At 48.5% G+C, this 12,744-nt stretch overlaps 1 protein-coding gene across 1 annotated transcript in view; it reads right to left on the bottom strand.

Moving 5' to 3' along the window:
- Positions 1-5,442: 5,442 nt before the first annotated feature.
- Positions 5,443-12,744, bottom strand: part of LOC144251279 (uncharacterized) — a 42,299-nt gene continuing 34,997 nt past the window's right edge. Inside the window, exons 12-19 of the mRNA XM_077794321.1 lie at positions 10,782-10,816; positions 10,385-10,615; positions 9,187-9,301; positions 8,895-8,992; positions 8,612-8,728; positions 7,523-7,637; positions 5,490-5,601; positions 5,443-5,458 (exon numbers count right to left, since the gene is read on the bottom strand). Of these exons, the coding sequence (XP_077650447.1) occupies positions 5,443-5,458; positions 5,490-5,601; positions 7,523-7,637; positions 8,612-8,728; positions 8,895-8,992; positions 9,187-9,301; positions 10,385-10,615; positions 10,782-10,816 (839 nt within the window). The remainder of the gene's footprint in view (positions 5,459-5,489; positions 5,602-7,522; positions 7,638-8,611; positions 8,729-8,894; positions 8,993-9,186; positions 9,302-10,384; positions 10,616-10,781; positions 10,817-12,744) is intronic.

The following is a 12,744-nucleotide window of genomic DNA, read 5'->3' as shown; positions in this document are numbered from 1 at the left end:
CCTGGACAGGGTAAGACCAGGCCACTTTGACATATGTTCCAAAGAGTCTACCAGACAGAATCCTCTGACTGATCCCTGACTGAGCCATAGGAACTGGCTAGAAAAGCCTTCACATCCTCAATACATTCTTCACTTCAGAATACTGGACAAGCATTGATATCCATCTCTCGTTACCTTGCTCCCCAGCCAACCATTCTTCAACAAATTCAAAGGAGCAACTCATGCAAGCACACAGAAAGGGATGTTCACTACACACATCCATGTGCGAAAAAGACAACTGGTATTTCTTGTTTGGGCTATTTCAAATGAAATCACTTCTGCATGACCTCCACAAACCAAAGGAAAATATTTTTGAAATTCCCACGTAGAAGACAAGATACACTTGCCAAGGAGGCAGTGCCAAGAATTTTGACACTCCAAATGTAGAGTGTGTGTTTAGGAGGCAGTCACAGTTTCCATGAGAGAGTCCCATGAAATCAATTAGGAAGATCCATGCTCTAGCCCTACCATGCAAGTGATGTGACTTGAAAGAGTCACTTAGTCTTAGTAACCATCATCACTAACAACTAAGTCAATGAATAAAGGTCCTCAGGTGTCAAGCTACAAAATGTGGGATGAGCATGGATGAGGATGGGTGGGAGAAGTCTCCAACTCTAACACAATTAGGGAAGGCTGTGCCTGTCCTCAAGTGGCTGGGGGGGGCTTGGGATCCTGCCACAGAGGGGGATTCCAAACCTTACATCCCCTGACCCAGGCCAGAAGACCAGGTAGAGTCCAAGAATCCTGGGGTGGCCCAATGGCAATAAAGGTCAAAAGGAACTAGGGATCTGCCTGGTCCCTCAATCCCCTACTCTGAGCAGGGCTGCATGACGAGGCCAGAGGCCATCCACAGCAATCTGCCTTTACAGGAAAACAGGGACTGCAGGCTGCCTCTGGCTCACTGAATCAGGGTGGTGTTTTCATAAAGCAAGACCACTTCCTCACATTTGACCAGCAGCTCATGTGTTGACAGCACAATGACTGACTTGACTCAGGCCCTGATGAATGAAATAGAAAATTCATAGCAAACCCATCTTTAGCTCTTCCACATCATCAGGGGCTCGGATTCAATTCCGTCCAGAAAGGTGTCTGAAATGATTTCTAAACATGCTGGGGACTCACCTCTGTGTGGAACTTTTCAGGAAAAAGGGGATCAAATCTCATGAAGCAACTCTTCTCTCTTCTAGCCCATGGGCAATGCAAGGAACCTGCATGATACCAGAGGCTCACTTCTCTCTTCTCATGTCTTCTGGAAAGGATTCGTTAATGCTTCCTGCAAGGTGAAGCAGAAGCCTGCATTCCCAGCTGCACAGAAGTGTTTGAGGGCAGTGTCTCCCTTAAAACCCAAAAATAAAAAAAACAGGTCATTCAACAGGCACATGGATTAGAGTACATGTTCAATGATCCCTCCTCCCTGGAGCCTTCCACATGCCCATCTTCCACATTCACAGAGCAATGCTTGGCCATTCTCAAGACCAGGAGACCATGATGCTCATCACCAGGAAGTCAATAAGGAACATGAAGAGAGCAGCATGGATTGCAGAAGGTGGCACATCAAGGATCTTCAGCTCTGCTGCTAGAACACAAGAGCTTAACTTCAGTATTGACTTTTTGCCAACTACCAAGTACGATAGCAGTGTCAAGCCCAATATGCAGATATGCAAGTAGTAGGTGACACCCCGCATCCATTCACAAAAGTGGGCAACATCTGCATCAGAACAAGGAAGTATCTTACCCTTACTCATAAAAATCATCAGAAACAAAATAAAATGGATGCAAGACTTCTCATTTCACTATTAGGTAGCTGTTGGAATTCCCTATTAAATAATACCTCCTCCAAAATAAAAAGTATATCTCAGACATGTGTCAACTATTCAATGGATGACATTTTAAAAACTATGGACTTTACTTAATATTTATGTATGCTATATCCCTGCCTAAGGCTCTATGAGAAAGGAGCACATAGAATTGGATCTTTGAAAATCTCACATTTGCTGATAAATATTACTGCTGATCTCAGGCATGGCGAAGTGAAAAGTGGGACTTTGGATATTCAAAGAATGCTATGTTGTGGGATTGGTGTCCCTGATTCATACATAGCATATGGTTTCTATGAAATCCAGTGAGGGAGCAGGAGTAACGAAGCTGATTGCACAGATGACCTCAGGGAATACTGACAGATAGGCCAAATGAAAAATATGTTCCAGCTAACCATTGGTATTTGGGCTTCTGATCCCAGTCCTGTTTTTAAAAAAGGTGCAGACAGGCAGTGTTCATTAAAAACTGTCTACCATGTAAAAGTGGGTAATTTAAATGGCATCTAGTTACACATCTGATAGAATGGTCTGGCAACATATGAATTTCATTCTAACAACAACAACAACAACAACAAAACATAGAAAATGAGACATAAAGATAAAACCTTGTCTTCACCAGGATGCCTAAAAATAGGTTTTATTTGGCTCATGCAAATAAATATCTTTCAATAGAATTTCTGATTTCTGAATGAATCCATTCAACTTCATACTGCACAGATCACAAGGTTTTCTTCACAGAATATTCTCTTCTTCTTCTTAAAGCCTCACATAGAAAATGTCTCACAGGACATAGGAGGGGAATGACCCAAAGGATGAGAGAATGGCTGGAACCGTTCTCAAATGTGCCCATGTAGCCTAAAGTTTGAAGGCATCTAATTGTACTCTAAAACAATTATGAACCTATTTGATCCATTATTAAGAAATATCACCACTTTACCACTTGAACCAAATCACAGAAAATTGGAAACAGATGATCATTTGCTTTGATACCTTTACTTCTGTTTCATTACTCAGAGTCGATCAACTCTATACTTCAAGTGACACAGATTTATTACAGAATGCCTAAGATCCTAAGGATCTATTTTAGCTCAGCCCATGGTATTGCTTCATTATTTTATTATTTTGTAAGTAATAAAATATAACTTCATGTTGGATGATCTATTCAAGCCATGAATATATCATCCAACATTGTTCTTCCCAAAATATTAGCCCAATTTCTGCGCGTGCTCACTTACTGTTTAGGAATTTTACTAATTGTTTGAAGGTTCTAGAGGACCTGTTAGACTCCTAATGGACAAACCATACAACATACTCCAGAGAACGGACGAGTGCCATAAGAAGAAAATAAGGTCAGCCTACAGCAATGGGCAGCTGCCTGCCCTCGGCTGGGAGGAGCCCTGGCCATGGCACCAGGGCTGCTGGGCAGCAGAAGCCTCCACAGCCCTGCAGGGAGCCTGGAGCACAGCTCTGCCTAACCATGCTCAGCCCTGGACAGATGCACATGAGTTCCCATCACAGGCTCGAGTGTGACAGTCCCAGGTGCATGCCTGTCATGCCAGCCACCAGGGAGGCTGAGGCAAGAGGAACGTTTGAGGTCAGCCTTGGCAACTTAGACCCTGAGGCAAAGGGGAAATACTTTTACAGGGGTCTCTGAGGGTGTAGCTCAGGTAGGTCACTTGCCTCACAGGCTCAAGGCCCTGGGTTCAATCCCCAGAACCCACGTACACACAAAAAGTGAACTTGGAATATTGTTTAAAATGATGGATCAGGTACACACAAGGACTTCAATATGACCTCTCAGAGGAGCTCAATTTGAGATCAGACTGAACAAAAGACCACCTGGACCATTGACTCAGTGTCTGAAACCCTCTGTGAGCATGGGAAGCACTGCTGGCAAGACACCAGAGGGCCAAAGCACTTGTGCCCCCTGCAGGGGTGTCTCTTGTCTACCGCCAAAGACTGTTCCCCTCCTGGGGCAGCTGAGAGCAAGCTGGGCCTTGGAGCAAGGACTAGTGCTTTAGATATAGACTATGCAAGCAAGGGGCAATGTCTTTAATAAAACTAAAATTAAAAAGTCACATTGAAAAAATTTTAAAAAGAAGAAAATAAGGTCAAGTAGAGGAAGCCCATTTTCACAGGAAAAAATCCCCCAGTGAAAAGCATCAGAATAGATACCAAGAAAAATACCAACAAAAACAGTGTGCTCCCACTATGTATCTACTCAACATGCAAAAGTTAGAAAGCTAGATAATACAATCCTGGCCACAGGTAGAGCTATGCAGAAGAGCCACCTGGCAGTGCTTAGTCAAAGAAGTAAACATGCACACTTTGACCTAGAAATTCCACCTGTGTGTAAACCAGGCGGTGCTTAAGCAGTTTCACAAGGGGACATGCACAGGGAAATTTATCCTCAGGTTCTTATAGAGTTGTCTGTGCTTACAGGGAGTTGATGGTTGTCAAGATGCCCACAGCTGCGAAAGTCAAAAGCTAAAAAAATAATAGATGCCAACCTGGATATATTAATAATCCCGTATCTATGATCACCTTCATAAGGTAGCTTCCCAACTTCTGTGTGGAAGTGTGTTTCTCCTTGGCCCTTACACTGTTGTGGAGACCACTAGGAGTTCAGCTTTGTGCAGGATCATCTGACCTGGACTTTTTGCAAGACCTGTACAGCCCTCACACATGCTCAGATGCTACAGGACTTTTCAGACCAGTCCAGACAACAGTAGGCATCCATTCATTGTCTGCACTCTACAGATTCCTAGATGCACGACATTCATTACCATCAAATGCAGAATTTTCATCAAAAACTAATATATATATCATTCCAATCTGAATCAAGAAAATCGGAAATATCCCCAAATCCAAAGAGTGGATCCCCATTGTGATGCTACAAGTTGAAAATTCCACAGCTGACCTCATGGGATGGTTCACAGTCAAAAGACAGCTGCATGAAAAATATTACATGACCTTCCTGCTATGTGAAAAGTGGCATGTGAAGTACACATGCATGTCTTCCTCAGACATGGGTTCATTTGCAAGACACCTTGTGCAATTGAAAATACTCCAAAAGGGGAGAAATCAGAACCATGTCTCCAAAGTATTTCAGCAGAGACCAACTCCATCTGCCTATCTATCTCTCAGTGAGTGTGTGTGCTCTTGTGTGTGTTTGTGTGTCTTTGTTTGTGTTTGTACCATCATAGCTGATACTTCATTGCCCCCATTGGAAAACTGACTCAGATAATGCCATCTGCCAAACTCCTAAATACCAAAGTTCTTGCTGATAGAATGAAACATTCCTTCCTGTTGGTTTGGATGTGTCCTTTAGGAATCACTGCTACATTTAGTATACTCAAATCATCACAGTAGATCAGGTAACAAAAACATATATATTTTAAAATAATAATATATTAATGGAAACAACAAATACAGGATAGAGTAACAACTGTGTTACTAAACAAGGTCAAGGACAATGGCAAACTATAGATTCAAACTTTGAAGAAAATAGTAATCAATGTAAATATTCCTGGGCTGCCTCAGCCCCGCCCAGGCACACAGCAGCAGAATGGTTTTGCAAGCATCCTCAGGAGGGCTGGAGCCTTCTTTCCAGGACGAGAGGGAGGTTGAGGCTGGATCCACCCATCATTCTTTTGGGAGAGGCTCCTTTTCCTCAGCACAAAGTTGGATTTTTTGTGAGGATTCTTGGCATAAAATACGTTGGCCTCTGCTGGAATCCTCAGCTCTGGGGAGAGAGGGGTGTACAAAAAGAAGGTGGCACTCAGGAGGTGCTCCCTAGGACACGCCAACATCTGAGAGCCTGTGCCAGAAAAGGCCAGAGCCACACACCTGAGAGCTCTCCAATTCAGCACCAATACCAACAAAGACAGCCTCCACAGTCCTCCCTGAGGAAGAACTAGGCAGAGCACTTCAACAGACCTAATGTCTGTTCCTACCAAAGGCTTTGGACTCCAGAATATCTCAGGTCCTCTTGCATCTGCCAAAGCACACCACTAGGGTTGGCATCTGAAATCTCCCACAAAAGGCTCCTGTGCCGAAGATTCAGTCCCCACGTGAGCCATCTTCATAGGTGGGTTTGGAGGGAAGCATTGGATGGTGAGTGCTCTGATGTCAACATGAAATTCTCATTCAAGATGAATACACTACTGGGGGGTGGGAGGGACTGGAAGAAAGGTTGAGCATGGTTGGAGGAAGACCTAAACAGGGGTGCGCCCTGGGCAACAGTACCTTGTTCCTGTTGGCTCCACTGAATCCTCATTCTCCAAGTAGAGGTCCTCCCTCTCCATCTTTCTCTCTCTCCCTCTCTGCCAGCCTCGTTCTCTCTCTCCCAGTCTATGCCTTTGTGGCAAGGGCTGAGGAGCTCTCCACTGCCACACACTAGAGCTTTATGGACAGCCTCAGTGCACAACCAAAGAGAAAGCTATGAAACCCAGAGAAAAGGCCTAGGATTCCTCCTCTGAGTTATTTTCCTCAAGTATGGCCACAGTGAGGACAGGCTGACCAGCACGGATACCACGTTAGAGCCATGCTTCTGCGTTGGTGGAGCCCGCCTCCATGTGAACCAGGCTTCTGAGAATGGAGGCCACATTCCAAATACTGCCCTACTGAGAACAATGGTTCCAAAGACCAGCAAAGGGACTGCTTCCCTCCAACATGGTGTATGGCCCAGTGGTGCCATGACCCCGAGTGGGGGAATACAACAGCCGCTTCTCCTTCCTCTGAACATGTGTTTCCTGTCGCCCTCCTCTAACCTAGAGCCTGTTCTCCATCCCTTCTGGGTTGGATGTGGAGATCTCTGCTATGAATTTCTTAGGCTACCAAGGCCCCAGACAGACTTCCTCTTCCATAGACTCTACTAACCTAACAGTAGGTTAAGATAGGAGACAAGTGATCCTAGAACTCATAGGGATGGTGGTCTTCAGGGTACATAGGCTGGGATAATGGCTGCTGTGGTGTTTGGCTCACAAAAACCAACCAACCAACCAACCAACAAAAAAGCGCTGGCATTATTATCAGATGAGCTCTGTGGCTAAGTGCTCAGGAAGCCCTCATCTGACTTTAGTTAGGGATCACAACCTGGCTATTGTGATCACTCCTTGCCTAGTGGACTCAGGTGCGTAAGACCATGGAATTTATGCAAAAACAGATGATTCAGGCTGTCTCCCAGGCTGTGTTTTCTTCCCAATTTCATCCTGTTACTGCTTGCTAGAATCCTGGCAATGCTCTGCCCAGGCAGTGGTTTTTTGGTCACACAGAAGGCTTTCAATAGTACTGCTTCAGTCCACAAAATGCCAGTTCCCTCTTTAGCCCATGCATTCCCATGTTCCTTTGAAACCACTCCTATCCCAGACCATGAAAACATACTGCTCCTGGAGAGAGGCTTTCCTCCTCACTCCTCAAAGATGTCAGCTTTGGATGCCTGTTCACGTCCAGGGGAGGGCACCTGGTGGGGAGCCGCAATATCCACTGGGGTATACTATTGGACCTCAAGACCTTCCACCAGCAGAAGTGCAGTTGGCTTTGTGCACGAACCCAACACACCTGTTGGAGTGTTCTTGGGGGTCAGAGACTACTCTTTGTTGCTAAGAGTTGACCTGAGTCCACATCCTGACCCTTGCTCTCTGCTATCTGATTGTCTCACTTACTCTGACGGCGAGAGATGATTTGGCCCAGCTCATAATCCTCTGGATTCTCCTCAGTAAGGAAGTGTAGGTCGAGGGCGCTGCGGATGACAACAGGAGCCCTATCCTGGCAGGTCACCTGGAGCAGCATGGGAGACAGGCCTTCAGGAAATGGGCCTTGAAGTGACTACTCAAGGACAGTGGGCAGGGGCATTCTGGAGGCACCTCCACTCTAAATACAAGTGCAACATCCATGACCCTACTACCTGAGGCTGACCTCCTGCTCATCGTGTGGGCTCTTCCCACAGGCTACTAGCCCAGTCCTTGTACATAGGACTTCCTGGGCCTGCCATTGCTCTTTGTGGAGCTGCACTCCTCTCGGAGTGAAAGGACCCCACTACCTGCATACAGATGCAATCTCATCCCACAAGTTGGGAGGAATGGGACAATAGCCTCCAAGATCCCAGGTATGCCCGAGGATGCAGGCGGCATTGGGAATGGCCTAGGCACAAAACCTAGAGGCTTTGGTCTGGATTGCCAGGGCCAAAAACAGACCCAGGAACATGACCACACACAGGAGTGCTGAAAGATAGCCACGAGAGCTCCTGGCCTCCAGAGGCTCAGTGCTGGCTGGGATGTAGGAGGGCACCTCATCCGGCAAGGGTGGTCATTGGGTTACCTGGACATTTAGTGTGCTTGCTCCACATCCATATCGACTCTGCAGAGAGACTCTCTCAGCTCCTTGTTCAAGGAACATGGAGAACCTCACACTGCTGTCCTCCTCCATAGACGTCAGCATCCCATACAAGGGAACCTGCAACCTAGTTCCTGTCCTATTCTCATCTGTCACCCATACCTGTCCCTGCCCTTCTGGACTGCATGCTGCCACCTGACACACAGACTCCCTCAGACATGGCAGTGGACAAGCTGCTGCACTCGCTCATCTCAGCTCCAGCCCTTCACACTGACCTCTCCCTTCTTGATTCCCATCTATCCTCCTGATCATCCAGAAGCTCCAAATTCAAGAGGGCATGAGTAGTCCATGGTATTGGACCAGTGTCTGCTCCCCACCCAGGTGTAAGCACCACGGGACACCCCTGCTCCCAGGCTTACCAGAACACTCTTGGCCATCTCTGGACTTTGCGTTTCTAAGTGGACACGAATTAAGCAGGTGTCTCCCACCTGCTTGTGGGAAAGCGGCCTGGAGGACTTGCAGGTTGATTCTGAGAACTGTGGGGGATGGAACATCAGCAAACCCAGAAACAGAAAGCCACCCCAGACTGTCAGTTGGCTCTATGGGCTTCCAGCAAATATGTCCAGGTGCTGAGGCTTCTTATTTCCTCAGGTCGGAGTGGAATGGCAGCACATGCACAGCTTGAATAAGGTAGGTGTTTACCTCCTTTCCCTTGACCTGGGGGCGTTTCCTCAGGATGAAATATTGTATTCCCAGATTCATGGACAGACACACGAGTGAGTGGTCAGAGACCTTGATTTCTGCAGAGCGAAGTGGAGAGAATTGTTAGGTGGCACTCAAGGATTATACCACAAAACACCCACAACCCCTGAGAGTCTCCGCCAGGCCCATCACACTTTGGTATTTTGGGGCCAAGGCCCACTTTCTCTTGGCTGTCAGTTATCCTGAGCCCACTGTGGATCATGTCTCCCCACTGTCTGATTGTCCTACTTACTCTCATCCTCAGACATCATATACAGCAGCTCAAAGTTGTCCACATCCTCATGCTGCAACAAATTTTGGTCCAAGGCCCTGCGGATGAGGCTTGTCACCGTCTCCTGAAAGGTCACCTGGATCAGGGTGGGACAAATGTCATCAGAGAATGGCTTTTAGAAGAGCTACCCAGAAGACTGTGGTCAAACATTCAGGAGAAATCTCAGCTACATATACAAGGGCACAATCTTGTTATCCTGCTACCTGAGTGTGTCCTCCATATACCACCTGGGTTCTTGCAATGTGCTACTAGAACAATCCTGGTACAAATATCTGCCTGTACCTGCCATCTCCCCTCCCCCTGGGGAGCCACATTCCACTCATGTCAAAGGACCAAACTGCCTATGCACAGACACACTCTCATCTCACTGAGATGAGAGCAATGGGCCAGGGATCTGCGCACCAAGTGTGATCTGGGATGCAGGCTGCCTTTGTGGGTGGAAGAGGCAGATGCACTGAAAATTTGGGTCCTGACTGCCACGACACAAAACAGACTCAGATACAAGAGTGTGCACTTGAGTGCTTCATGATAGCTTTGAGAGGCCCTGGCCTCTGGAAGCTCGGTGCGGGTCTGGTTGTAATGATGTACTTGACTCAGCACTGGCAGTCACTGAACATGTCTCCTCTGCAGCTGGACACCTGCAGCGTTAGCGTGTCTACTGCACATCCATAGAAATTCTGCCAAGAACCCCTTTAGCTCCGTATTTACATACATGCAAAGCCTAACATTCCGAAGCTTTGGCATGACCCCCCAGGTGATCCCGACCCCAAATTCCTACACCTAGTCATGCTAAGGAGGTTCTCTTCCCTGCCACCAGGAACACATCCCCTCCTACACATGTGACAAGTCACTGCCACCTCCTCTGCTCCAACTTCACTCATTGAGAATACCAAGTTCTAGGCACTGCAGCCTGCACCCTGGACATATCTCTGCCTTCATCTGTCCACAGCACTTCCGTCTGCACTTCTGGCCTGCAAAACCCACAATACACAGGCCCACTCACCACTGAAGCTGGGCATGCTGATGCTCTCCCTCCTCAGGTCAAGCCCTTAAGACGGACCTCTCTCTTCTTTATTTCCCACCATAGCCCTGGGGTTGGCTGTGTCTCCTGCCTTCCACTGTGTGGACACCCAGGAGGCAGCCCTGCTGTCGGGCTTACCGGGATGCGCTTTGTCTCCCTCAGGCTCTGTCCCTCTAGGAGGACGTGAACAACGCGGCTGTCTTCCACCTGCTCGCTGGAGTGAAGCAGTGAGGAGCTGCTACTGGTGACTTTTCTCATGCAGCACTCATTGCTTTGGGTGGCCTGGGGCAATGATCCTGCAGCCACTGCAGAGCTGCTGCTCACAGCTGCTGGGGTCCTGGATGCCACTGCCACAGAAGGTTCCAAGAACTGTGGGGGATGACAACATCAGCAAAGCCCAGCAACTGCACCCCACCCAGCCTGGCAGTTGGCTCTGTGGGCATTCTACAACATCCATCCAGAACCTGAGGTTCTTGTCCCCTTGGAGGATGTGGAGTGGCACCAGGAGTAAAGACTGAAGAAGGTGGCTGTTTACCTCCTTTGGTTTGACCTTCAACGACTTGCTGGCATCTGTTTCTCGAAGAAGAAAGTCATAATGCACTCCTCCAATCAGGCCGTGATAGACTTTCGCATCAGCAGGGACCCTCAGCTCTGGAAAGGCAGGGGCAGAGGCGTGGTAGGTGACACTCAAGGAATACACTACCCAACATCCCCCACAACTGAGAGCCTCTGCCAGCTCTGGTCTCACACACAGACCTGAGAGCCCCCGAATCCAGCTTCTGTTCCACCAAAGACTCCCCACTGATTAATCCCTGAGGACCCTGTATGCACAGGAGGTCCACTACAGGAACACCTTTCAAGGAAATAGCCCCTTGTACCCCAGTACCTCTTAGTTCACGTTGGACCCATCAAAGAGAAACAGCTAGACTTTGTATCTGGATTGGTCCCCAAAGACTCATGTGTTGAAGGTTTTCTCCCCACTGCAGCAATGATCACAGGTGGGTTTGGGGAAAAGCACTTGATGGTGGGTGCCTCCACCTTGACAGTGGACTCATCTACTCATACAGGGCTACACTAATTGGAGGGGTATGGTTTGGAGGTGTGTTGAGGTACTTAGGTACTCACCCCGGTCCGCCTGGCTCTCAGGCTCTGCCTGGCTTGATCTGCCATCTTCAACCTGGGCCAGCAGGTGGTGTGCTTGGTGCTCCAGGTTAAAGCCACTCAGGAGGAGCCACATGTACGGCAGCAGCTGCTGCAGACTCAGAGAGCCTGGAGGCTGATGGGAAGCCTCGGAGTAGAAGTTCACCCAGGTCCCCAGGAAGGAAGATGAGGCACTGTGGGGAGGCAGGTGTGGAGTCAGCAAAACCCTGGCCTTGCCAGAGCAAACCTCTGACCCTACCCTCCTGAACCGTCCCTGGTTCTGAACACACCAGTCCACCTCAGGCAAGACACAGTGGCTGTACAGGCAGGGTCAGGACAGGTCGCTACAGGCAAAGAACCTTCAACGAAGGAGCGCTAGATCCATGGTTTGACCAGCTCTCCCCTCCTCTGGGCAGGCCTGACACTCTTCTTCCTCTTGGCTACATGCTCTCCAACCTGGAATGCACCTTCTGGGAGTGTCTGTCCTCCTGCCCACTCTTCTCGGGGCTCAAGAGACACCTCCTCCCCTGGCGTGGGCTGCAATGCTACCTCATTCTCTGTGAGCTCTCACTGAGTTCCCCTGAGTAGCGGTGGACCTCTCTTTTCCCATGAGTGCAGACCACATCTCTGTGGCCCTGGGGGAGGACAGGGAGGTGTGGTGTGGGGGGATCCATTATCCCAGGGCCTTCCCCAGAGGACCCTGACTCCACCTACAACTCCCCGCCTTACCCCTCCTACTGTTGAAGCCCCACACCTTACACTGCAGGCAGAAAACTGAATTGGGGAGAGCAGTCTTTCCTCAGCCTTCCCAAGTCAAATCACCTTGCAGGTCCCTATTCTGGAAACAGGAGCCCACCCTCTTGACCCCAAGCCCATTCCATGTTGAAGTTGGTCCAAGGGTCCACCATAGTCACTGAAGAGGACAACGTGCAGTTATGCCTCATGGAGTCAGGGATGCAGTCACATGGAGGATATGTACTCATGGCACCTGCGGTTTAGGCTGACCCCATGAAAAGGGACACAATGGCAATCATTTGCACCCCAATTTTCACTGAATTATGAAACGTGACTGGAAACGTGTCTTCACACAGTGGGTGCTTTCTCCATGTTCACCAGTGAATGAGCCCAAACTGCTGATTCCCACATATCTCTGGGTGTGGGAGCTGCCATGTCCAAAGCCCCTGTCCAGCTATGTCCCAGCTAGGACGCTCTGTCCCACTATGGAAACTAACATGTCTTTATTAACCCAAAAGTGCTTTTCCCAAGGCCCGAGTTTTGAGACGCCTCTGGCACAGATCTACGTTCTTCACAAAGCCAACATCACACCAGAAAGACCACCTGGCCTCACTGAGTCCACC

Source organism: Urocitellus parryii, assembly GCF_045843805.1.
Source record: "Urocitellus parryii isolate mUroPar1 chromosome 12 unlocalized genomic scaffold, mUroPar1.hap1 SUPER_12_unloc_3, whole genome shotgun sequence".
NCBI lineage: Eukaryota > Metazoa > Chordata > Mammalia > Rodentia > Sciuridae > Urocitellus > Urocitellus parryii.
This window is presented reverse-complemented; position numbering and strand designations above follow the sequence as displayed.